The sequence below is a fragment of the Sus scrofa genome, chromosome 4 (genome assembly GCF_054392235.1).
Source record: "Sus scrofa isolate SSC_HxYL_T2T_F1_AM1 chromosome 4, Sscrofa_HxYL_maternal_Yorkshire_Landrace_v2.0, whole genome shotgun sequence".
Classification (NCBI taxonomy): Eukaryota; Metazoa; Chordata; class Mammalia; order Artiodactyla; family Suidae; genus Sus; species Sus scrofa.
Genome location: NC_139386.1, coordinates 71,261,794 through 71,289,645, shown reverse-complemented (window position 1 = coordinate 71,289,645; position 27,852 = coordinate 71,261,794). Strand labels below are relative to the sequence as shown.

The 27,852-nt window shown below is 38.9% G+C and overlaps 1 protein-coding gene across 2 annotated transcripts in view; it reads left to right on the top strand.

Annotated features, from left to right (window-relative positions):
• The window catches only part of PREX2 (phosphatidylinositol-3,4,5-trisphosphate dependent Rac exchange factor 2), a 285,840-nt gene that overhangs the window by 44,764 nt on the left and 213,224 nt on the right, over nucleotides 1–27,852 (top strand). Inside the window, exons 2-5 of one of the 2 annotated variants that reach the window (XM_013996689.3) lie at nucleotides 13,039–13,130; nucleotides 20,945–21,016; nucleotides 22,707–22,829; nucleotides 25,391–25,495. In XM_013996689.3, the coding sequence (XP_013852143.1) occupies nucleotides 20,960–21,016; nucleotides 22,707–22,829; nucleotides 25,391–25,495 (285 nt within the window). In that variant the 5' untranslated portion in view covers nucleotides 13,039–13,130; nucleotides 20,945–20,959. The remainder of the gene's footprint in view (nucleotides 1–13,038; nucleotides 13,131–20,944; nucleotides 21,017–22,706; nucleotides 22,830–25,390; nucleotides 25,496–27,852) is intronic. The other variant, XM_021089269.2, reaches the window with a different exon arrangement.

Below are 27,852 nucleotides of genomic sequence, written 5' to 3'. Positions count from 1 at the left end.
ACTGGTGGCTGAGACTCCTTGGGATTCTATTTCAGACACAGCCTTTTAGTTCCTTAAAAGTTTAGCTAATTTCTCTGGACTCTGATCTTTAATAGATTTCTATTCCTTCTCCTGTTCCTCCAGTAGAGGTCTTTTCTCACGTATGGAATTTCTCACTATCTGGAATTTCATTTCATTTAGGTTTTTTGTTTTTTGTTTTTGTTTTTTTTTTTTTGGCATCATCACCTCTCTGAAGAATTATGATTTTATGACTTATCTAGCTTGTTCTGTTTGTTAAGGTAGAAATAACGGTCCCTCACAACTTTTTATATCCCAACTAAGACACAGAAGTTCTGTGTAAAAGCTTTTAAAACATTCACTTAAGATGCATGGAGAAGAGACTAATTTTCTTAATATGTTTGTCTCAATGGCTCTTTGTCCAAGTAGAAGCATTCAAAGTACTTTTTGTAATATATGGAATTATTGGTAATATGTGAGCTTATTGGTAATATTTTCATAATGTGTGAACTCAGGAAATTCAGACAGTATTCTTAGATAGGTCTTTGCAGCATCCATATCCATTCTATTTATTTTTAATTGATTTTTTAAGGGCAGCATTTCCTAAAAATGTGCACTGCAAAGTGTGTGTGGTACCTCATAATTTTAAGGGATTTGGAAAATATCCCTAATGCATTTAAAATCATAATGCTAATTTCATGGTGGAAAACAGTTTGTTAAATCATTAATTTGAGAATGTGGTAAATGTTGTAGTTTGATAACTGGTTAAATATAGTTATCTGGCTGTTTTGAATTAGGAAGTTTGATAATTTAGGGAAAATGTGCTAGTTAAGGAATTCACTTAATGTTTAATGTTGTGCAGAGAACAATTAGCTCTCTGAAGAATGAATGTTTACTTATTATCATTATCAGTTACACCAGTCAGCTTCAAAGATTTTTATACCAATTTTAATTCATTAGTACATTATTCTTAAAACATATCTGAAAACTGTTTCAAGGCTGTTGGGACTTATCCCAACTATATCCTAAACCCTTGTAAGCCCCTATATTCCTCTAAGTAGTCATTTCTTAATACAGTGATTTCTGATTAATGCAAGGTGACTCTTTAAGTATCTCAAGTCCTCAGATGGCAAAAGATCATTCAAAAGGGGACACTCCTCAAGGTGAATCCAGTGAGGAGTATGTAATTAGGAAGACCTTGCAACAGCCAGAACTTGTTAACTGAAAGTAGGTGCTCAGTTGTATTTTATTGTGTTCTTTAATGTGCTCTTCTTAGCTTACATGCAGTAATTAGGATAAGAGGAAAGGATTTATGGAGCCTTTTCTCCTATAAGCAGTATTCTGTTACAGAAATATAAGGTTGCTCAAATTCTGTGATTTTTATTCAGTTAGGGAAAAATCCAGTACAATCAAAATCAAGTAGCTTTAAAGAGAAGAGACATTCAGTTTCTTTGCTAAAAGATATGAAAATAGTGACATCCTTCCCAAGGCAGGCGTGGAAACTTTGGGAGTAAAATTTAGAAGCTGAGTGTAATTTGGTTTTATTTCAACTTCTACATGAAGTCTCCTGACCTACTGCTGTAACTCACCTGTGGGAAAGTTATGGACAATCCAGCGAGCAGTTGGAGAGTTAGTGCTGAGTGAAGCAGGGACTGGATCTGGCTGTTCACCCTCAGAGAAGTTTTGACCTCTCTGGGACTCAGTTTCTCCATTGCTGAAACGGAGCCAAGATTACACCTAGCTCTGCAGGATTATTGAAGCATTATGCGAGATAATTTGCATAGCTGGTACATAAATGAACACTTTATCATTTTAGCTATGACTATTATGATGGAAATATTAAGTTTGAAGAATTCCTGTTGTGGTTTAGCAGAAACAAACCTGGCTTAGTATCCATGAGGATGTGGGTTCAGTCCCTGGCCCCACTCAGTGGGTTAAGGATCTGATGTTGCTGTGAGCTGTGGTGTATAGATTGCAGATGTGACTCATATCTGTGCTGTGGTAAAGACTGGCAGCTGCAGCCCCAGTTTGACCCCTAGCCTGGGAACTTCCATATGCTGCAGGTGTGGCCCCGAAAAAATTTTGGAGGCAACCTTGGTTCCTCTCCTTCTTCCGCAATCTATGGCCAGTCCATCGCAAGTCCTGCCAGTAGTCACTTCAAAGCTGATATAGATTCTGACCACTTCTCTCCACCTTTGTCTAGCACCATCATCTCTCACCTGTCTAATTTCAATAGAAACCCAGTTAGTTCCTCTCACAGGCACTGCTCCACCCAATAGCTGTAGTGAGCTTAGATCATCTCCTCTACCTGCTACTCATCCATTGCTTCCCATCATGCTGAAAATAAAACGTCAAGTCCTCACTGTGCTCCCCACATCCTCCATGATCCACTTCATCCATCCTACCCTTCCTTTGGGTCCACATACTCCAGCTTCATCTGCATCCATTGTTGCCTTTGCCTACCATTCCTTGCCAGGTATTTCCATGCCTTGCTCTTTCAGCTCCTTACTTTCTCTCCTCAAATGACACCTCTGCAGAGAATCCTTTCTTAGCTCTCAGGTCCTCATCCTTCCCATTCGTCTGTTTTAGTTTTCTTCACAGTGCTCATCGCCACCAGAAATTGAATTGTGTAGTTAGTGATTTATCTTTGCATATCTGGTCCCTGGAATGCATGCACCTTAAAGGAGGGAATGGCCTTGTTATCATTATCTACCTCGTACCTGGAACAGAGTCCGAAGCAGGGTGGATGCACAACAATCACCTCGTGCGCTGAGGATGTTGTTCCTTTTTTGGCTGGTGATGAGAGGTAAAATTGTACAAATACTTCAGGATATATGCATTAGTTCCCCAATGGTATGTCTACTCCCAGTAGATCTCAGGATACATTGCTGAATTGGAAATTTTGAAATGTAGTTCCTGCCATTATTCTCTGATCAGAATGTACACTTTTCCTTTTCTTTTCTTTTTAGAGCTGCACTAATGGCATATGGAAGTTCCCAGGCTAGGGGTCAAATTGGAGCTGCACCTGCTGGCCTTCACCACAGCCACAGCAATGCAGGATCTGAGCTACATCTGCAACCTACACCACAGGTCACGGCAACACCAGGTCTTTAACCCACTGAGTGAGGCCAGGGAATGAACCCATGTCCTCATGGATACTAGTTGGATTCGTTACTGCTGAGCCACAACAAGAACTCCCGGACTGTAGGTTTATAGCTGACATGGAGGAAGCAGCTTGTCTGTGTTATGCTGGTCTTTTAAGCTTTTGTATCCTCTGCTTCCCCAGTGCCCCGAAAGAGTCCTGACTGAAGAGGACCCCTGCCCACCCTGGGAGGCAGGTTCTGGAATAAGTTTTTCTGTCCCAAACGGATTTTCCTAGGATGAGCTGGGACACCAGTTTCCCCACCAAGCTTTGGGCTGATTATCCACTGTGAGAGTGTACAACCAGACTACAAAATTAGGTTTTAACTCCTTTCTGATTTTTATCCCAGTTCTTTGTCAGGTCTGGGGCCTGAAACTAAAGCCCCCTACATTTGGAAGAGGGCATGACAATAAGTTATTCCCTGTCAGATCCATCTCTCTTCATACCCCTCTTCTCATTCCGCTCCAAACAGCATCTCTTGGGGTCGCTTTGGGGCCAATGACAGTGTGCCATATACCCCACCTCCCTGAATATTTCACTGCTGCCTGAAGTCCCTTCTCCTGGGTGCTTAGGACCTCCAGACACACCCCCAGACATCGAGTCTGGTTCACATTAGGCTGTGGTTTACCATTCAGTTTATCCCTTACCCATTATTTGTACTTTCAAGCTCTAAGCCCTGCAAATAACTGCCCTATACCCTTTAGTTATCCACACTCAGCCTTGGGACAATTTCATTTACATCCTCAAAAGGCCATGTCTTAAGGACTGAGGGTGATTCAAGTCCTCTGAAACCAAGAAACTATTGACATTAGGGGACATATGCTATTTTGCAGCAGTGGAGCAAATTTTCTGCATCTTTATGGATATATAACAAAATTCATAAAGTTTGAACAGATAGCTTTTTCTTTTTTGTTTTACATATCCCAGGTCAGCAAAAACACATTAAATATTTTTAAGTTGTCATAGCTTAGTTTCCTGGAAGCAGAGTTTTCGTCTTTACCTGCATCCAGTTTGTCTCATGAGTATGTAGCTGCTGACAGAGATGCAAGCTGATAATTATGGAAATGAATTCATTAATTACATTTTCCTGGCTCCTATTTGACTCATGAAGTCCGTAGAAGTATTTATGATGTTTCCTATTTTATTTTCTTCTTGGTTTTGGAAATATAATGGTATTTATTGATAATGATTGTTACCCCAGATTTTCACAGTTGAGTTTATTTTTTCTCCTGTTTCTTGAATATCTAGCAAATACTTTCAGACATTTGCTTTCTTGCAGATTGTTAATATAATTCTTACAAAGAAAAAATAAAGTAAAAATGAATAAAGATTATGAATGGCTTCAAAACCATTTTAAAATGTTTTGTATATTTATGCATACTCAATACCTATTCTTATTAATGCACTGATGAAAACTTGCTGAGTATTGTAAAGAAGAACGAGTCTTCTTAAAGATCTTCCTATGGAGATTGTGTGCCATTATTTAAGAAAGTATCCTCTGGGAAATTGTATTTGATGATTGAAAATGAAATAGAATAGTGATGAAGACAAACAGTTATACACTGGTCCATGATGTGCCAGTTGCTTTACATGTATTAAGTTATTTAATCTTTCCAACAAGTCTATAAGAGTAGATGCCCTATTAATCTTATTTGACAAATACGGAGACAGCCTCAGAGAGGTGAAGGTACTTAGGAGATATCACACGTCCAGTAATTAGCAGAGTTGGGATTTGAACCCAGGCAGAATGCCTCCAGAGTTCAAGCTCTTGGCCATTTCACTTTATTAATAATAAATTGTGTTATATTTTGGCCAAGTCTACCAACTGGACTGCTCATTGTCCCCACACCTGTGCATTCTTTCCATTCAAAGTACCACCTGTTTGAAACCCTCGGTTCCCTCCTACTTAGTATGTTTTCTAGATTCTCTTCTGGTCCATTGGTCTAAAGTAGCCTAACACTACCCATTTTCATTACTATATACCAGTTCCTTTTAGAAATAGAGTTGGAGTAGAATGAAAACGGAAAAGAAACAAAGCTAAAGATAGAGGAGTAAATGGTCAGTTGAATATTGGGGTATGAGTAAAGGAGAGAAGGGGAAATGGTAGTTAGAAGGGGCCATAAGATGCTGACGGGAAAGTAATAGGTGTTTTAGGGATAAGAGGGGACAATTTTAGGAGTCGATTTTAAAGAAAAGATAAGGTAGGTATATAAATTTCTAAATAAAAGTGTTCTTTCCATTAAGTTAAAACAAACATTTATCAAGAAGAGAATTTCAAAATCTTCCTTTTATACCCCATGGGGTTGCACAGTAAGCAGATCTGAGTGTGGGGAAAGAGGGTGATGGATGCCAGGCAGACAGAGGTCTTCATGTGGAGAGCCTCCCTCGCTTCTCTGGGTTGTTTTCCAGCATTAAACACTTTTCCTTCCCCCACTGCTTACATTTCCTTTTCATGGGAATTGAATTCTCTATTAACGACTTAAACAGGAACCGTGTTCTGCACTTTAAATTCGGGAAATGACCTGTTTCCTGTGCCAGAGAAAAATTTGTGCTTGAGAATATTATCTATATAATATGCTTTGTACTTCCCGCTTAGCCTTTTCTTTCATTGTGCTGTGTTTTTGGAGTTATCTGATATCAATGTAAATTCCTGAGCTGCACAATATGAAGTATTCTGTTGGAGACACAATAGTCCCCTGGCATCTCTGAATAAATGTTTGTATAATAGTAAAAATAAGGCAGTTTAGCTGATATCTTATTAAGGAAAAATTTCACAAGTACGTTCATGTAAGCTCATGAACTGCTTTTTAGAAATTCGTTTTAATCCCATATTGATCACCAACTGACCCATGACATACAGCCAAAAATTATGAGATACTTGAAGTATCTTTATTTTTTGTTCTAATTCTGTATGCATTGAAAAGTTCATTATTTTCATTGGATTTTAAGCTTATTTACAAATATTGTAACTAGTGAATTAAGAAGGGATAGATTTGAATTTAAATTTTGCAACCTAGCCTAATACATAATTTTTATTTGATTCTATTGCTGCTATAAAGGGTTGATAGCATCTAGAAAATCTAAGGCAACTTCAAGAATATTAGTCTTATTTTCATTTTCTTCCTTTCTTTCCATTCATTCATTCATTTCTTTTGGCTGCACCCATGGCATGTGGAAGTTCCCAGGCCAGGAATCAAACTCATGCCACAGCAACAACCAAGCCACTGCAGTGACAACAGTAGGCTCCAACCTGTTGAGCCATGAGGGAACTCTTAGTCTTTTCTCTACATGACTTTTCTGTAGATGTTTCTGATTGCCTGACAACTTACTTTATCAGCCTGTGTGGTTCTTGTTCACATCCAAATCAAGCAGAAGCTTGCTGAAATCAAAGCCGTGGTCTGGCTGTATTTCACATACATTGCTCAATTTTTATTAATACCTTGTGCTCTTAAGTCCTTCCAAGGATTATGGAGATCGGCTCTATCCTTTATTAATACCTTTTAGTTCAATCTTGATTGTTTTTTCTACCTTCTACTCTTTGCTAATTTTCAAATTTCTGGAATGTTTAGAAAATATGAATGGTGAGATTGACATGAACCGTATTTGAGGACCAGCCTGAAATCCTGACTAGAAAAGATCCAGTACAATTTGACAATATGAAATATATCTATATGTATTAGATCTTTTCCCCCTTACAAATGCCTTGAATTATTTATTTTAAAATCTAGGAATTCTTCCAAAGTTATAGTTAATTGGATCAATTCACTGTTAATAGAGGAGCAGAGAGGAGAGGCAGGGGGCCTTATCCTTTAGTTCTATTCCCTATAGTACTAATTAAAATCACAATAAAAGAATGATACAAATGAACTCGTTTGCAAAAGAGAAGTAGACTCACAGACATAAAAAATAAATTTATGGTTACTAAAGGGGAAAGGTGGGGGAGGGATAAATTAGGAATTTGAGATTAACAGATACACACTACTATATATAAAATAGATAAAGAGGACCTACTATGTAGCACAGGGAACTGTATTAAAAATCTTGTAATACTCTGTAGTGGAAAAGAATCTGAACTATATATATATGTGTATATGTATATGTATATAACTGAATCACTTTTCTGAACCCCTGAAATGTTGTAAATCAACTATCCTTTGATAAAAACAAACCCCCCAAACACAGTAGAAATAAGAGAACTATGGCTATAGTTGTAGCACTATAGCAGAAATGCCAGCCATTATTTATTTGGGCCTGATTATGCACGAAGCACTGTGCCGAGTGCCAACAAAAGTGACCTCTGTGGGGAGTTCCCTCTGTGGTGCAGTGGGTTACGAATCCGACTGCAGTGGTTCAGGTTGCTGTGGAGGTGTGAGTTCGATCCCTGGCCAGGCGCAGTGCGTTAAGGATCTGGCATTGCCACTGCTGTTGCGTAGATCATAGCTGTGGCTTGGATTCAGTCCCTAGCCCAGGAACTTCCATATGCCATAGGCATGGCCATAAACATGTTTTAAAAAGTAAAAAAGTGACCTCTATGAATTCTCTTCATCTGTCTGTAAGATGTGTATTATTATTAACCTGGTCTGTTGAGTAAGGCATAGAGCCTTTGGCTTCGTAAAAGCTTATCCTTGGGCTGAGCTCCACCCCTAGACATTCTGTGTCTGTATAGGTGTGGGAAGCTGTTTCTGGGCATGTTGGGGTGAGAAACGTGGAGGATTAATTTTGAGGGGTTTCCAAACAGCTGACTATAAACATTGAATGTTTCTTGATCTTATTTATTGAGTTGATTTCTCCCAAAAGTTTGGTGAATTCCTGTCTAATCTGGAGACACCAGTCTTCCAAAACGACACAAGATACGCAAGATCATTATAAACCAAATGCTATTTGGAATATCTACGCCAAGAAGAGTTTATTGCCAAAAAACACCCCGCTTTCTTAAAAAAAATTATAGTTTAAAATAAAGGACTTAGAGCTTTTTCAGTCTTTGAAAAAACTAACTGTAAACATAATTGGCACAGTTGTCGCTAGAAAATATCACTTCTAAAAATTAGCATCAAAAAATTGTGAATTCCCTGAAAAACTAGGTGTTAAGTAAATAGGCACCAATTATTTCAGTTTTTCTATTTAGGGTTTTTAATGTCTCTCTCATCTTAGGAGTTGATGAGACTTTTTCACTCAAATACTTTAAGATCCCACTTTAAAATGTTGAACTCTGGGATGATCAGTATGAAAAATTCATAACAGCCAAAAAGGCTGTGTCAGACCCTCAAGACTACGGGCTGAAACTGAAGTGGCTACAGAGATTTGTGGATCGCAAAAATGAATACAATGGATTTTTGTGTAAAAATGATAGCAACATTGGTGTGAGAATAAATAAGAATGTTTTACTTTGGTGTGAGATAATAGGGAATAGTAGTGACTGCAGTGAAGGAAGAAAGCTTGTGGCTGCCTTGGCTCCAGCCTGTTGAATCCATCCACAAATGTGAACCCTGTGTTAATTTTCCCCTGGTGTTTGAAGAGACTATAATTACTGACTTTTATGTGAATGCTCTTATTTCTTTAAATGTTAGCAATTGAATCAATGTTTTAACCACTCTGTGCTATGTTTAAAAATACCTTTACTGAAAAAAAAATCCTCTACTGCTCTTGACTTCTGCTTTAGACCAGCTCATTGCCTTAGGTCAATGGAAGTTATACATTCCCAAGAAAGATGGCTATAATATACTTATTTTTCCAAGCTGAGCTATGAGATGAGATGGTCACAATCAAAGTCACAAAAACACAAAAAAAAGCTAAACAAAAATTGAATAAAAACTTAAAGAATTACCAGACACTTCAGAAAAATTTGCATTTATTGTAGCTTTTTTTGTAACTATCTCAATACATTTCCTAAATTTTCACTTTTCCTTTTAGTAGTATTACACATAACTGTAATTCCATTGAAAATGATTCTGAGTAGTATTCCATTGTGTATATATATCACATCTTCCTAATCCAGTCATCTGTCAATGGACATTTGGGTTGTTTCCATGTCTTGGCTATTGTGCATAGTGCCATAGTGCTGCAATGAACATGCGGGTGCTTGTGTCTTTTTTAAGGAAGATGTGGTATATATACACAATGGAATCTACTCAGCCATAAAAAGAATGAAATAATGCCATTTGCAGCAACATGGAGGGAACTCTCATCCTGAGAGAAGTAAGTCAGAGAGAGAAAGACAAATACCATATGATATCACTTATCTGGAATCTAATATAGGGCACAAATGAACCTTTCCACAGAAAAGAAAATCACGGACTTGGAGTATAGACTTGTGGTTGCCTGGGGGAGTGGGGTGGATTGGGAGCTTGGGGTTAATGGATGCAAACTATTGCCTTTGAAATGGATTAGCAATGAGATCCTGTTTCGGGGCACTGGGAACTATGTCTAATCACTTATGATGGAGCATGATAATGAGAGAAAATAGAATGTGTACATGTATGTGTAACTGGATCACCATGCTGCACAGTAGAAAAAAAATTGTATTGGGGACATAATTTAAAAAATAAAATAAATTTTAAAAAATGATTCTGATTTCTCTTATATCTGTCCATTTAGCTATTGACCCTCCAGCCACCGATCTTTTAAACATCTTTAAAATCATGTGCCTTGTTTGTAGTTAGTGCACTGACCATGTGCTGACAATTCTTTCCCCTGAAAACTCCTGAAGAACACATCCACACTGAAGTCAAATAGAGGACACTAAATAATGTTTTAGTTATCCTCAAAGCCGGGGAAAATTTTAGCCAAAGGAGTTTAAAAAATCTGATGATATGATGAAAAATTATCTTCATGTTGGCTCTCAGGTGATGGCAATTTCACTTTGAAAAGTAATAGTTCTGAAAGAGAGTAAAATGTCTGGGTGGGAAATTGAGCAGATATTAAAAAACCCTTAACAGCTATGACACAACACATCCTTTTGAATGTGAATCCTAAGAAAACATCAACATTCAAAGGGCCGTTGTGATCCTTTTAGGCCTTTGAGTAATCCAGGTGTGGCTTTTTTTTTTTTTTTTTTTTTGAGATAGATACCCATGAGTGGCTATACCATTTTACATTCCCATCAGCAAGAATGGGAATTCCTGATTCCTCTGGGCTCATTCCTTTGGTGATGTCTGTATTTTGGATTTTGTACTTTCTTTTAAGTGTGTAGTGGTTATATCACTGCTCTTTAATTTTCAATTGCCTGATGATATAAGATTTGAATATCTTTTTTTTTTTTTTGTCTTTTTTTGCCATTTCTTGGGCCCCTTCCGCGGCATGTGGAGGTTCCCAGGCTAGGGGTCCAATTGGAGCTGTAGCCACTGGCCTATGCCACAGCCACAGCAACGCAGGATCCGAGCCGCATCTGCAACCTACACCACAGCTCACGGCAATGCTGGATCCCTAACCCATTGAGCAAGGGGGAGGGACCGAACCCGCAACCTCATGGTTCCTAGTTGGATTCGTTAACCACTGTGCCACAACGTGAACTCCTTGAACATCTTTTTATATGCTTATCATCTACATATCTTTTTGAGTGAGGTGTCTGTTTACTTCTTTTGCCCATTTGAAAATCTGATTGTTCATTTTCTTATTGTTGAATTTCAAGAGTTCTTTGTATATCTTGGGTAGCAGTCTTTTCTCATATATGTCTTTGGCATATATTTTCTCTCAGTCTGCGTCTTGTCTTCTCATTTTTCTGTCATCCATAGAACAGTGTTTTTAATTTTAATAACATCTTTATAATGATATAATATTCCTCTTCATCTTGGATAACTCCTCTTGCTTTGAAGTTTGCTCTGTCAGAAATTAATGGAGCTTTTCCTGCTTTGTCTGGATTAATGTTAGCATGGTAGGTATATCTTTTATCATCCCTTAACTTTGAATCTGTATGTGTCTTTATATTTAACGTGGGTTTCTTTTAGACAACATATAGTTGGGTCTTGTTTTTTGATCCACTCTGACAATCTCTTTTATTTACTATTTTTTTTGGCCACACCTTTTCATGCAGAAATTCCCAGGCCAGGGATCGAGCCCATGTCACAGCAGTGACCTGAGCCACAGCCTTGACAATACCAGATCCTTAGCCACTAGGCCACCAGGGAACTCCAACAATCTCTTTTAACTGATGTATCTAGATCATTGACATTTAATATGATTCTTGACATAGCTTGATTAATATCTATCATATTTGTTACTATTTCTATTTATTGCCCTTTAAACATTTTTCCACCCTTTTTATGGCTTTAATTGAGCATTTATTGATTCCATTTTCTCTCCTTTCTTAGTATATCAGTTATACATCTTAAATTTTTTTTTTAAGTGGTTGCCTTAGAGTTTGCAGTATACATTTGCAACTAATTCAAGTACACTTTCAAATACTATACTTCTTCATGGGTAGTACCAAGTACCTTATGATAACAAAATATTCTTTTTTTATTTTTTTATTTTTTTATTTTTTGCTTTTTAGGGCTGCACCCATGGCATATGGAGGTTCCCAGGCTAGGGGTGGAGTCAGAGCTGCAGCTGCTGGCCTACGCCACAGCCACAGCAACACAGGATCCAAGCCATATTTGTGACCTGTACCACAGCTCATGGCAATGCCAGATCCTTAACCCACTGAGCGAGGCCAGGGATCGAACCTGCATCCTCATAGATCCTAGTTGGGTTCGCAAACTGCTGAGCCACAAAGGGAACTCATAAAGTATTGTGGCTTAGTAGTTAATGAACCCAACTAGTATCCATGAAGATGTGGGTTTGATCCCTGGCCTTGCTCAGTAGTTTAATGATCTGGCATTACCATGAGCTATGTAGGTCTCGGACATGGCTCAGATCCTGCATTGATGTGGCTGTGGTGTAAGCCAGCAGCTATAGCTCCAATTCAACCCCTACCCTGGAAACCTCCCTATGCTGTGGGTGAGGCCCTAGAAAAGGCAAAAAGACAAAAAAAAAAAAAAAAAAAAAGAATAAGAAGAAACAAACTTAAGGTTACCAAGGAGGAGAGGGAAGGGAGAGGGATTAACTAGGGGTATGGGAATAATAATACAAACTAAAATAGATAGGCAACAAGGATTTACTGTATAGAACAGGGAATTATACTCAATGTCTTACAATAACTTATTATGAAATGTAATCTGCAAAAAACAGAGTCACTTGCTATACACCTGAAACTAGCACAGATTAACCACATTTCAATTAAAAAAATAAAAATCAAAGTTTCTATTTTCCCTTCATTTATTCCTTCTCTCTGATGCTTTTTCTTTCTTGATCTATATCCAAGGTTTTGATCTATTATCATTAGCCTTCTTTCTTAAGAACTTTTAACTTTTCTTGCAAGACAGGTCTACTACAAGTTTGCTCTGTTATAATTTGTCTGAGAATGTCTTTAAAAGAAACTATCATTTAAAAATGGCTACTTTCCCTCTGCCTCCCCTGGAGCGGGAGAAACTTTTTCTGGTAGTCATTGTGAAAATTTGTAAAGCTCCTGGAGGTAAAACTCACAGAAGTGTGAGTGTCTGTCCTTTTGACTGGGTCCCCTTGGAGATTTAAGCCTCAGACTTTTCCACATGAAGCCTCCAATAATCTATCAGTTACAATTTAGGATTTCCTAACCTGTACCACTTCTGGCAGAGATTTCTGCTCATGGCTTTTTCACCTGGTAAGTTGATATTCTGTGTTTTTGCTTATCTGTCTCTCCAATTTGGGGAGCAGCAGTTTGCCCTGTGACCTCACTTCTCTGACAGATTTAAGGAGAGTTACTGATTTTTCAGTTTTTTCAGCTTTTCACTTGTGGTTAGGATGGAGTGATAACTGCCAGTCTTACCTGCTGGACTGGAAACCCCAAAGTCTGATTTTTATTTTTAATTGATCTTTTTTGGCAGCTGCATAGAGAATGCATTCTAAGAAGGCAAGAGTAGAAGCTACAGCTCAATAATAGGTGTCTGGAACTTTAGACCAGGACCATAATCATAAGGTAACTATAAAATATCTATAGGTGGTAATTTCCCTGTGTTTCTAATTTTTCTTCTTCCCCCACCCTAATGAGCCCCAAGTGCTTGGCAGTAAAAATACAATTGAAGAGTCCTTGACTCCCTGTATTTGGAGGTGATTGGACATTGCAGGGAGAGGCTGCAGCATCTTGTACCTCTGTTAATGGTCCTGAATGGTAAAGAGGAAAGATGTAAGAGGAAGAAAAGGTGGACAAATGGAACTGGCTCGTATGAGAAGTGATGCCATGGATGTAATAAGACAAAGGTCAAATTTAATTAAATAAGAGAATCGAGGGGTATAGCTTTATGGTGACAGATTTGGGGCCCTGGATCTCTGGAGAACCTTGGAATTATTGCAAAGTATTATATGGCTTTTCAAATGTATGTAGATACTTTCTTTTTTAGTATAGCAAATTCATTGTTCAGTTTTAGCACCTACCTTCTAATATACCAAATACATTTATTATGCTTATTGTATGTATATGTCTCTCCCCCCCAAACATAAGCAGAGATTATTGTCTGTTTTTTAAATTGATATATCTCATATGCCTTGAACAGTGGTTCTTGAAGTGTGGTTTGCAGACATTTGTGGTTTTGTGACGTCCTCTTGGGGGATATATAAGGTCAACACTATTTTTGTGGTAATACTAAGACTTTATTTGCTTTTCTTATAACTGCATTGATGTTTGCACTAGTGGTGCAAAAGCAATGTTGTGTAAAACTGCTGATGCTTTAGTGTGAATGAAAGCAGGGGCACCAATCTACTAGCCGTCCTTGTGTCCACTCATTCATGGCGAGTGGTAGGAGAATGCTAGTTGCACTTAAGAATGTTCTTCATAAAGCTGTAAAAATTATTGATTTTATTAAATCTTGACTCTTGAGCACATTTTTTTTTTAATATTCTGTCTGATGAAGTGGGAACTACACCTGAGTACTGCTGCATACTCAAGTATGATATTTATCTCCAGGGAAAGAATGTGATTGTTGAGTTGCTATGAAACATTGTATTTACTTGAAATAACAACTGTGGGACAAACTATGGTTTCAGTTTCAGGGCATTTGGGTATTTTGGATATTTTCTCAAAAGAATGACGTGAGCTGTCACTTCAAGGAAAGCAACTGATAATGTTTGCTACTGATGATAAACTCAAGCTTGCAAGTGAATTCAGTTTTGGAAAATTTGTGTCGGTCATTGTGAGTTGGACGGCTTCCTTATACAATTCTAATGAACTGGCTAATGATATTAATGTGATGTGGGTTTATGCATTAGTATTACCCTCAGCGAAGGTATGCATAACACTCAGCGAATCACTATTAAAAAAATAAAGCATGGCTGTAAGATCCCTTCAGGTTTTGAGATAGATCAATGGATTTTAATGTAACAAAGTACAGAAAGTTCACTGATATAGTTTCAGATTCCATATCATGGCTACCTTTAAGGAACCACCACTTACTGAGTTGTGGTGTTGTGTCAAAGAAGAATGTCCACGATTATATGAAAATGTTATATTTGTGAACATATTCCTCTCTTTTCCAACTATCATTGGAAATATGTTTCCAAACAATGTATCAAAACAGACAAGCATATATGAGATGACAGCTGTTTTTTATATTTCTAGACATTAAAGCATTTTTTAATTGTATAAAATAGTACCACACTTGTCACTGAAATTTTTGGGGAAAAGATAACTGTTTTTCATAAAAAATATATTACATATGTTAATGTGTAATGGGTTAATACATTTATAAATAAATTAATGGCTGGGTAATAAATATTAACATTTTTCTTAGCTTTAATTTTGAATATATCACATATTGGGTAGATATAACACACATAAATAAAAGCTCTTTGAAGTTCTCTGTAATTTTTAAAAGTGTGAAGGAATCCTGAGACTAAAACATCTAAGAAGCACTTTCAAAAACAATGCCTGGCATGTAGCATAAATATTGTTTTCAGGGAAAAGTGAGATCCAGTGGTCTGGACAATTTATGAAGGGTTTGCCAAAAACATATTAAAGGCACATAAAATGTAACTTTAAGGATAAATTGAGCCCATATTTTCTAGCTTAAAAAATTAACCCTGGAGTTCCTGCCATGGCACAGTCGGTTAAGAATCCAACTGCGGTGACTTGGGTCACTGTGGAGGCATGGGTTCAATCCCCTGCCCAGTGCAGTGGGATAAGAAATCTGGCATTGTTGTAACTGCAGTGTAGGTCACAGCTGCAGCTCAGATTCAGTCCCTGGCCTGGGAACTTCCATATGCCATGGAGGCAGCCATCAACTTTAAAACATAAATAAATAAAACAGACCTTTTCTTGGTCCCAATCCACCTTCATGTTTCTGTTCCTTTTCTCAGCAAAACTTAAAAACTTTTAAGCTTTTTCTGTGGCTACCAACTCTGTTTTCTTATTCTCCATTTCTCCTTGTACCCATTCCATTGGGACTGCTGTGGTCAAAATCACTAGCCACTGACCTTGTGCAGTCAAGTCATACATCTGTTTGACCTGTGCCTGAATTCTCAGCACTGTTAAAGCCATTGACCACTCTCCTTTCTTGAAACCCTCTCTCTACTGGCATTTGTGTCACCACATTCTCTTGGTTTGGCTCCTGGCTTACTGGCTTCTTTGGTTTCTCTTCTTCTGCTTGACCACTAACTGATAGAGTGCCCCCAAGGTTCTCTGCTGGGCTCTTCTGTCTTCTCCATGCAAGTACCATCTCCAGTAAACGGGGGCCAGTTCTCTCCTCTCTATGGACACTTTCTTTGAGTTATATCTTCATGCCAATAGCAGTCAGGTCTCTAACTTCAGCCCCCGACTCCTCTTGGAATTTAAGATCAGTACAGCTAACTCCTTACCTGAGATCTCTACGTTGGTGCCAGTGGGTATCTTAAACGCAACATGGCCAGAACAAACTCATTCTCCACTCCAACAACTACTTCTTCAGAGACTTCTCCATAACATGGCGCCACAGTCAACCAGGTATTCAAGGCAAACTGAGATGGCAAGGCTTTTTCGTTTATCTGGACTTCATTTTTCTCCCAGCAAGACATTACAAAACACTTATCTTCCAAAGAATTTTGATGTCATAATATTGCTTTAAGCTCAAGAGGCAAAAGGAAAATATTTACTTGTATTTTGTCCACTTATCTTCATGACATGAGTGTACTTTCTTTCCTGAAATAGTGCAGCTCCTCTTAAATTTTTCCCTTTATGTAAAATTTATCCATCTCTATTCATATTCAGTAACCATGTTTTCAGGGTGACAGGTTGTTGCTCAGATCATTCTGAATGCAGACTATAGGACTGGTAAGGTTTAATGCTTGTATGATCTGAAATTCAGATTGGCCTCAGGTATCTAGAATTGAAAGCATGAACTGTTAAATCTGGATGACTTTTGAGAGTGATCTACGGTGTGTGCCTGACTGTTGAAAAGACCAGGAAGGACAAACATGAGTTGAGAAAGATTATAATGGAGTATATTGAAATGATAAAATGAGTAAGTGCTTTCTGAGAATCAAACTCATCATGGGCTTGACTTTACTTTTGAGCTGACGGTGGCCCAGATGGACAAAGACAAAGGGGATTGCTGTTGTCTCTCTGTTATATCTGAATGAGTTTTCTTCCTTCTTTTGATTTCTCAATAGCAAATTTGTGGCATTTTTAGCTTTCTTAAACTTTAACTAATGTATGGCATTTAGCATATTTTACCAAACTCTTGTCGAGAGGAAAACAGTGTGGAGCAAGTTGAAGAGAAGGTGAGGAGTTCTGCGCTCTGAATGGTGGAAGACAGCCCTGACTAGAGTGATATCTGGGAATGTGTTGTGTGGCATCATTGTCAGGGGAGCGCTGGTTTACTGAGCACGTGCTAATAACACACCTGCCCATCTGGATGTACATGGAGGGCCACCTGCCTCCAAAGGTGACCTAGTGAGTCCTCCCTGGCTCACCTGTCTCCACAGCTCCTGAGCCTTCAGAGATTATTATGACCTGTTGACGTAGCCCAGATTGTGATTTTCATTGCTGGTGGGGGGATCCTCTGGGGAGATATCAGGAACCCCAAGTGGCTGAGCCAGAGGGTACTCTGTGCAGAGGGGCTGTGACATGGAGTTGAAGGTCAAGGTAAAGTAAGTGAGGGCTTTTTTTTTTTTTTTTTTTTTAACCACTTGTTTCATAAAGTCTGTTCCTTCAGTCTTGGGAAGAATAAACATTAAAGGTCATCACATTGTGGCCTCTGGACCAACTGCACTAGGGAACTTACTCAAAATGCAGATTTCTGGGGTCCTAAGCCAATTGGCTGCACCAGACTCTCTGGATACAGGGCTGGGGAAATCTGTATTTGGAAGATTCTCTCTAAGTCTTATACACAATGAAAAGTTTGAGAACCACTGACTTTAAAGGCCATTTTCCAGTACTTATTTTCTGTGAATTTGTATCAAAATGAAGATCATCTAATTCTGATGACATTCTGGACGAGTGAGAACGAATGAACACAGAGATAAAACAGCATATTACATCTCATGTATTTTTGTGACTAGGGTATTAATGCTTCTTTGATTGATAGGAGAAAGATTAAATGCCCCAAAGTCTGAGGTGACGCTGTAGATTCTGGTTGTTAAAGGATGATTCTTTTTTTTTTTTTTTTTTTTTTTTTTAGGGCCACACCCATGGCATCTGAAAGTTCCCAGGCCAGGGGTTGAATTGGAGCTGCAGCTGCTGGCCTACACCACAGCCACAGCAACATGGGATCCAAGCTGCGTCTGTGACCTTCATCACAGCTTATGGCAATGCTGGATCCCTGACCCAATGATCAAGGCCAGGGATTGAACCTGCATCCTTATGGATACTAGTTGGATTCGTTTCTGCTGTGCCACAACGGAAACTCCCTAAAAGATGATTCTGAAAACATGTTGTTTATCTTTGGCAATGAAAACTTACACATTTTGTAAAAAATGTCAAACAGTTTCGATGATTTTGCCCTCTCACCAAACTATCTAAAATCTGCTGTGACTGTTGTATACAATGAGGCTCTTGGGAAAAATAAATGCTTGGTTAGAAATGCTAAGAAGTTCCAGGTTTTCTTTCATACGCAGTTAAACCAAAAGTTCCATATTGTCATGGAGGATAAGAAGATAGAAAAGTCAGATAAAGACAGAGTTTATTGGTTTGTGTATTTCCTTCTGCCTCATAGTTTGATTCATTTTCATTACCTCCTGTCTTTAATTTGTTGGTTTCAGAATGTGGCTGAGTTCAGTTTATGAAGTTAAGGTTTATAAATGTGGAGGTGAAGTTTAAATTTTGTTTGCATGAGAGGCTGTGTTTCCTAAATGGTCAATGTGAAATGTAAACTAGACAACCAAAGCATCCTTGCTATTTTAAGATTAAACGGAAAGAGCTAAGGAGAATTTTTGGTATAAGTATTTGGAAAAGTATTCAAGAGAAATAAAACTAAAATTAAAAATGAGACTAATGCTAAAATTGGAAGATTCAAAAATCTCTTTCCATTGCCAGTTATACCTAACTTTAGATAATATTTCAGAAAATTGTATCACATATTTCCAATAAAAAGTTAAGGTGACATCCAAAACTTTCTTACCTTTTATTTATTTTTAATTTTGTTCTTTTTTTAAATTAAAATGTAGTTGATTTACAATGTTATGTCAATTTCTGCTATATAGTAAAGTGACAGTCATGCATATACATACACTCTTTTTTATATTATTTTCCAACAGGAATTTTCCATGCTTTTACTTAATTCAGTTGAATTCTTTCATTCAGTTGAAGCTGTTAGTACTGATGTGGCTTTAGTAGTCATGAAATCTGAAACAAGAACTGATTACATTGGGAATCAAGATGATGCTGAAACTAAGGCTGGGAGTGAGATATTGTGGCTCATTTATTTTGTTTCTTTTAAATAGTTTTGCTCTTTTTATAAAAATGATAGCATGCACATAGCCAAATATTCTGAAAATAAGAAAATGTACAATGTTACCTTCCTACTTCCTAGAGATAATCGTTGTTTGCATTTTAGTATATGCTACATATTTTTCCTTAATATAAATGCACATTTACTTACGTGTGTGTGTATATACATATATACTTGTATGCATATATATATACTTATATGTGTATATGTATGCATGCATGAAAGTGTATGTATATGTATGAACACATCAAGTATGCTGCTTAGTAAATTTTTTCACCAAATAAAATTTTATAGACATCTGTTGAATATACACACATATATAATTTTTATCACATCCATTTATGATTCTAATTTTGCACAGTATTCTGTAGTTTGCATGTACCATAATATATTAAGTGATCCCATTAGTGATGGGCATTTAGGTTGTTTCCAATGCTTCCACTTTTGTAATCAATATATTAAAACCCCTTGTCTGAATATTTTCTTAGGATAAATTCCTAGAAATAGAATCAATGGGTTAAAGGAAATGCCCACCTAAAATTTTGAGATGTGTGGTAAGCTGTCCTCAAAAGTGTTGTGCCGTTTTATACTGTTACTGGCAATGTCTTAAGGGTGATGGTTTTGGAATATTGTGAGCAATCCTGTGTTTTATTAATCTCTTAAATCTTTGTAAATATAGTGTGTCAAAAATGAAATTCTTCAATAATTTTCATTTATTTGACGCAGTATCTCAAGATTCCTTTGAGCCTCTGGGAAATTAGTGTGCTGTCATTCATACCTGACTTGGCAGGTAGTGGCAGGGATTCTTGAGACAGACAAGGGAAGAAGAAATCTCACCTGGTCACTAGCTAGTTAATGCATGGTGTCTTGAGGACACAGACCAAATTTGCTGGATAGAAAGTCTCTCCTTTTTTTCCTTCTAAACTGCCTGTTTTAAGGCCCAGTATAAATAACCCTTTCTACTCTTTTTTTCCTTTGCAAAAATAATAGCTTGTTTAGTCTTTGATCAAAGCTTAGTGACCATCAAGAAGAGTCCAGATCTTTGAAATACTAATGAACTCATTTGCCTACGATAGGGCTGTGGAGAGTTCTGACCTGATCCCAGCAATACAAATTCTGGCTTTCTAAAATTTGAGGGAGAAAAGTGGGGATGGGAAACTTCCATTCCTTCTTGAAAGTCACTTTCTCTTTCTCCCACCCTCAATCTCTCTTACTTCTAAAAGGAGTGACTTTAGGAGTTTCCTTCGTGGCTCAGTGGTTAACAAACCCGACTAGGATCCATGAGGATGCAGGTTCTATCCCTGGCCTCGCTCAGTGGGTTAAGGATCTGGCATTGCTGTGAGCTGTGGTGTAGGTCGCAGACCCAGCTTGGATCCCACGTTGCTGTGGCTGTGGTGTAGGCCAGCATCTGTAGCTCTGATTCGACCCCTAACCTGGGAACTTCCACATGCTGCAGGTGCAGCCCTAAAATAAATAAATAAATAAATAAATAATAAGAGGGGGTGACTTTAGAATTTTTGGCCCCTTTTTTTTAAAATTAGAAATCCCCCTTTTTGGCTAGATTTTGGTCTTGTATGCTTGACAAGAATTAGTAGTTTAGGAAACATCCGACTCCAGAACTTTGAGATCTTGGTGCATATGTTTAATTCATATCTACATGACCACCTATGGCCCCGCCCCCTCCGAACTATAAAGGAAATAAATTCCCAGGAATACACAGGGGTTTCTCCTTTTACAGCAGAGCTGTTGTTATACTCAGTAGTTATTGGATTTGTAAACTTTGGTTTCCGGTTAAAAAAAATTTAATTCTAATCAGCGGCCAATTTTTTGAGTAACCTAATGGTGCCTTCATAGCATCTTTTCTTCTTTCCTTCAGGCATTCTTACACCGAATGAACCAGTGTGCAGCATCCAAAGTTGACAAAAATGTAACAGAAGAAACAGTGAAGGTGAGGAGGTGCAGCTGGCCCTCGACCCCAGCACAGGGTCCCCTCAGATCAAACTTCATCTGTGGGATGTTACCTCAGGGCTTGTCACTTTGTCTCCAGTTCCAGTATATTCTGTCCCAGGCATCTGTGTGGGTGACAGTGAGAGAAAGGGAAACTAGAGTCCGGGAAAAGAAGTGGGGGTTGTGCCCATGGTGTAGAAGACAGATTTTTTTTTATTGCCAAGACCTTGGAAACACTTGAAAAGAGGAAGAAAAATAACCCCTAGTCCAAGAACATTCGTGCCTCTGACGGGAAGGGAGCTGACCGTGTGCAAGAGGCTTTCTGGAGGGCCGGGAAGGCAGGAGGGGCCAACGTGACTTCCAGTCTCTGGCCCCTGAAGAACCGGTGATGTAGATGGTCCACTGGTGTAGAAAACCAAGTCTACACAGTGTCTTTAGCTCACAAACAAATGGATAAGCTGCAGGGAGGGAAAATTGTGAAGAGTTTTGGGAAAAAAGGCGGGGAGGAGTTCCTGTCATGGCTCAGTGGTAACGAACCCGACAAGCATCCGTGAGGATGTGGGTTCGATTCTGGCCTCACTAAGTGGGTTAAGGATCTGGGTTTGTGGTGAGCTATGGTGTAGGTCGCAGATGTGGCTTGGATCCTACATTGCTGTGGCTGTGATGTAGGCCTGTGGCTACAGCTCCAATTCAACCCCTAGTCTGGGAACTTCCATATGCCACATGTGTGGCCCTTAAAAAAAAAAAGACAAAACAAAGGTGGAAGGAGGATGGTAAATGAAAATTAATCGTGCTTTAGTTTTTATTACTCATTTAAATTGATACACATTATATATAGCCATGTGATATATAATAAAATAGCTAACTTGCTATTTTATCAAAAATACAAAATTCCCAAGGATTTTATAGGCACTCTTCTATTTCCCATTAAATTAAATATGAACTTTTACATTCTCCTTACCATGGAGTCTTATTTTGGGTCTTTTGGGCTACAAGCAAGGAAACACCTGTCACTCAAAGGGACGTGAAAATGCTTTGACTCCCAAAGCAGAAACTCCAGACACAAGAGAAGGTTGAGGCTCATGACTCAGGAAGTGACTGAGACCGACCAGGTTCCCTAGCTCTTTCTCTGCCCCTGGGCTGGCTCCTCCCCCAACTGCAAATGACCCTGTAGCTGTCCCAGCTGTCACTTCCAGACACAGTACCTTGCATTTTTATGTTTCTCTCAAACATAGAGCCTTTCTCTTTTGAGGCAGAAAATCCTTACTCTTATCATGGTGCGATGAGCCTTTTACTAGCAAAACGTTCCCCTGTTAATCGACTTGGGACAAACCCGGAGGTGCAGAGGGTTGTCCACTCCAGGGTGCCCTTCTTAGGGGCGAGGAAGCCCTTTCCCCAAAGGCTTCTGACCAGTCTGCCCGAAGGCACTGTTTTACCTGCAACTCATGGGACACTGGGCTTGGATTGTGTCACTCAGGGTCTTCCTGAGAGCCAGGAAGAGGTTCCGGGTTCCCAGAGTTGCGGGTGCAGGGAGGGGATGTCCAGACAGAACTGGCGCTCTGCCAGCCGGGTGGGTGGAAAGGACAGTTAGGCACTGACGTTTTCAGCTTGGGGAGAGAATACTAAACTCATGGACTTTTCTTTTTGAACTTGCTTCACGATCGCACTTAACTGAACATGTTTATTTACAGATGCTGTTCTCCAACATTGAAGATATCCTGGCAGTGCATAAAGAATTTTTAAAAGTCGTGGAAGAATGTTTACATCCAGAACCTAATGCTCAGCAAGAAGTGGGGACCTGCTTTCTTCACTTTGTAGGATACCTTTCTGTTTATTTTCAAAGCTTCCCGCCCTCACATTTAAGGTTTAGCCTTTGGCATAGGAGTAGGTGGGAATTTAGCTTTAGAAGTAAAAATTTGACGCCCAAAAGTTTGGGGTCTTTTAAGGCCAATGAAAGCTTCCACTTAGAGGCAGCAAAGGGGAGAGTGCTGCACATCATGCATTTTATTCAGTGAAGAATAAACAGGCTTTTCTTTTCCCCAGCAAGTTAGTTTTTCGCATCCTCTGTAGCTTTGAATTCTAATGAATATTCAGGCTGTTCATAATGAATGCATTTTTATGTTTCTCTCAAACATAGAGCCTTTCTCTTTTGAGGCAGAAAATCCTTACTCTTATCATGGTGCGATGAGCCTTTTACTAGCAAAACGTTCCCCTGTTAATCGACTTGAGACAAACCTGGAGGTGAACAGACCCAGTCCTTCTAGCTTCACATATGCCTGCTTCTGAATTTTTCTCAGAGGTTGTACTGAGCAATGCAGAAGAACCAGCCAGTACTCAGTGGTTTCAGATTATATGTCATGCTTCTGTGATCATTTTCATCTCTTTGAAATGATAGCTGAAATTATTTATGCTGTCAGTTTGCAAAGGAGAGAGGCACCTGTGTGGTGAAAATTGTTTTCAGAACTGAAATGCTTTCATACTGACAAAAAAAACCCACTGCTTTACTTTACACCATTCCACGGGTGCTAATTTTTCTGCATACCACTTTGAATCCATTGATTTATCAAAATGCTATACAATTCACGTTTTATTTAAAAGTATATGGGAGTATTTTGCCATGGGCATCAATTTTTATTTATTTATAAATTCTAATTAGTCTTTTATAAAGTAGCGATATGTAGTTTCTAGATCTATATTTCTGTCTGTAGTGAGAAGACTTTGTAAATATTATTTTTATTTTTTTAATTTTTAATTTTCTGTCTTTTTTTTTAGGGCCGCACCTGTGGCATATGGAAGTTTCTAGGCTAGGGGTCAAATTGGAGCTGCAGCTGCCGGCCTACACCACAGCCACAGCAACGCAGGATGCTAGCCGTGTCTGTGAGCCACACCACAGATCACGGCAATGCTGGATTCTTAAGCAAGGCAGGGATTGAACCCTCATCCTCATGGATAGTAGTTGGGTTTGTTACCGCTGAGCTGCAGTGGGAACCCCCATAAATGTTATTTTTAGAATCAGAAAACTTCCCATAAAAATAATTATATTAAAGGGAGAGATTCTTTGGGTTTAGGAAAATCAGGCAGTACTTTCCTTGGGAGCTATGACTACGGTTCATGACTGTGAGCCACTTGTGTTTGCATCCACTTAATCCAGACTGTTACCTGTCATGAAAGAATGTGAAACTGGCATAGCTGCCATCTCAATCCTCGCAGCACATGGGAATCTTGGACCCTGACATTCATTTCCTCTGTAACACACTATGAATCTGTCAGCCGTGGATTTAGCTACACTCCTTCCGAAGTTTGTTTTATGCTGGTTCATACCATGTCTTGAAATAAGTAATTCAATACATTTTTCTACTGGTTATATATAAAATAGCCCTCAGCGTTTCCAAATGCATGTCTTTGAAATTTCAGAGGACACATTTTCACTCTCCTCTTTGATCACTATGTTGTAGTGGGACCGCTTTGATAGACTTTGATCATAGCCCCTTGGAGAAAATCTGACAGATGGGAGGGAGCTTGGAGATCTGGATGGTGTGAAAGTTCTCCTTTTATGTTAGTACCTCTGCGATAGCGTTGATGAAGGGTGTTTATCTTGTTTTTACCTGATCACTTTTAGTGACGCTCTAACTGTTTGAAAGTCTCTATATTAATCTCGAATCTGCCTGTCTCTGCCCATCACAGCCCTTGCAGGTTCCACCCAGTGGTCTTATGTTTGTGTTTTGGAGCTACATAGAGCTATAAATCCTTTACAATGAACATGACAGCTATTTGAGAGTAACTACCATTCCCTTACTTTTATATGCTAACAAATTTCTCTCTCTGAGATGACTTCGCCTATGTGATAGCTTCAAGTTCTGTCATTATCTTAGTCACTTATCACCAAAGAGTCTCTACTTTGTCAGTGCCCTTCTTAAATACACCTGTCCAGATTGATGCCTCTGACCTGCAGGGTGCCATGTTTCTCTGTTTCTCTGTGACCTGGCATCCCTCTACCTAAATAAAATACTTTGTCCCCTCATCCTGTCTAGGGGTTATGGATTCATCTCTCTGGATCTTGCCCAGATAGAACATCTGTTTTAAAATCATAGCTGAGTCCTCCCAGCAAAGCTGAGCACTCTCTTCTCTGTAATCTGCTACCACGTGGTCATTTACCTTTGATTGCCTACATCCTTCTGGATTGTAGTTAACACATCTGTCTTTCCTAGGTGATTCTTCATGGATCAGGGAAAAACATTAAACATATTTATAGTTATATATACACACCGTATGGCTCGCAACATAATAAACAATTAAGTTTATTCATAAACTTCACACTTAATATTTCAAAATGGGTAATAACATGACTCTAATTTATTGTTACTTGAATTCACAGAAAGACAAGTTTCGTATCTATGACGAATATTGCAGTAATCATGAGAAGGCTCAAAAATTGCTCTTTGAGCTTAACAAAATAAGAACAATCCGGACTTTTCTATTGGTAAGTATATATTTATGTGTCAGCATATGCTGTTTTTGTTGAGTGGTCCGAGGAATAGCATCAGTGTGGTGTAAAAACTGCTTGTGCGACATCTGTTTTTAACATATCCCTGCTAGGAAGCTAGAGAATCCTTCGAGAAATGTTAAGAAGTGCGATTGTAAATCAACTATATTTCAGAAAATATGTGTGTGTATGTGTGTGTGTGTGTGTGTGTATACCCTTAAAATCAGCCACACCCACAAATGTGAGAAGCGAGAGATGGGAGAGGCTTGTGTACAGGGAGACACCGTAATGCCCTCTCTCGGTTAATTACCAGTGGTGAGACCACAGTTTCGTTATGAGAGAAAACGTTTATACCAGAATTCATCATTGCTTTTATATCTCTCAGCTCCCTGGAGCTTCACTGACTTCTGCTAAGCAAGCTCTAAGTAGGGCAGTGACAGGAAGGAAAAGCATCGTAGGGATGGAGGAAAAGCATTTCACAGACTGACCTTTCGCCTACGTACAGTCCTTATTTAGTGTTCATAAAAAGAGCAAGACTCTATATTTAACTTCTTTAGGACCATACAAAGAAACGCATATTTTGGCACTTCCTTGGACACTTTGATTGCCAGTGAGATGCACGCTGTACGTAGAATCCCGTGATATTTAGCCAATTGCAGAGCAGAGCAGCCATCCTCTCGGTCCAGTTGTAGAGCATTTCTGTCATCCCCTCGAAATTCCTCTTGCCTGTTTCCACTCCCACCATTAGCTCCAAGCAATCATTGATTTGCTTGCTATCTCTGTAGATTTGCCTTTTCTGGAGATGTCGTATAAATGGAATCGTGCAATGTGATTTCTCTATGCCTGGCTTCTTTTGCTGAGTAAAATGACGTTGAAGTTCTTCCTTGTTGTGGCATGCAGCCATATTCCATTTATTTTTATTGCTGAACAATATGCCATTGTATGGATTTACTGGATTTTGTTTTGCATTTGCCAGTTTATGAACATTGGGTCAACGATTGACTGTGATAATGATGGACCTTGAAGATGCTACATAAACAGAGAGAGAGATGTCTTAGCATAGAAAAGTCAGGAAATGTCCTGTTTGGGCAATTATAAGTAATGCTCTTATGAATATTCATGTACAAGTCTGTGTGTGGCCATATATTTTCATTCTCTTGGGTAAATATTGAGTAGAATTGCTGGATTCTAGTAAGTTTATGTTTAGTTTTTTTTTTCTTTTTTGTAATTGCCCTACAATATGCATGTTACCTTATCAAGTCTATTTCTCTGAGGTTGGTTATTGGTTTTTGTTTGTTTGTTTCGTTTTTAGTTACTTGTCTGGGTTAATTGTGAGAATCTGTCTTTTGTCTATGCAGCTGCTGCCATCTCTGCTCAGCTTATGTTTTATAGCTTAGCCTTTCTTTTTAGGGGTCACTCCTGTGACTGCTTAACTTAGTGTCCCATTGGGGATTTGTGAGAGGTGATCAAACATCATCACCCATCTGCTCTGGGGATCTGTGTGTGAGTGTAGGGGGGACACATTCACAGAGCAGGCAATGTGCACGTCTGGGTTTTTCTCCCCATGGGGCCATCTCAGGCCTTCTCTGCGTCTGCACAGTTGGACATCGTCCCCGAGCAGGACTGCGGTCTCAGGCTCGCACCATTGGGGGCATTCTCAATTTTTCTCACGCAGTGCGCTCGTGTTATTGATACCACTCCTGGCTGTGGGGTTTTTGCTCTCTGCACACCCCTCTAGTAGCAGGTTTTCAGGGCCAGTGCTATGGTGATAGGGCCACTGTGGCAGGGCCACCACACAGGATGGCTCTGGTGGGGGAGGGGAGGGGTGGCATGCAGGGGGAGGATGAGAGGCCAGGCAGAAATGCCACCAACATCCCTGTTCCTACCTGAAGTTCAGTTTTTCATGAATAACCACCTCTCAATTTGTTGTTTGAGTTTAGCTGCTTTCCAGAGCCTGAAATTTTTTAAAAATAATTTTTCTCAGTGTAAGAGTTGTTCTAGGGAAGAGAATTTACTGATCTTTTCTCTGCTGTGGCCAGAGGACGCCCCCATGCTTCCTCTGTTAGGGCTCTCTCTGAAGTATCTGAACTCTGCTGTCTCACTGAGGGCGTTCTGTTCTCAGCAGAGCTTGCCCGCCACTAAATGTCACAGGTCCAGGATGCTGGTTTTTCAGATGATTCTACATTAGTTAGGTAGGAAGAACCTATTTAGTTATTTATTTTTAGTTTTCATTGATTTTTAAAAAATCAAGAAATAAAATTTTAAAATTTATTGATTATAAATTTTTAGGCGTTCCCATCATGGCTCGGTGGAAACGAATCTGAATAGCATCCTTGAGGAAGCAGGTTGGATCT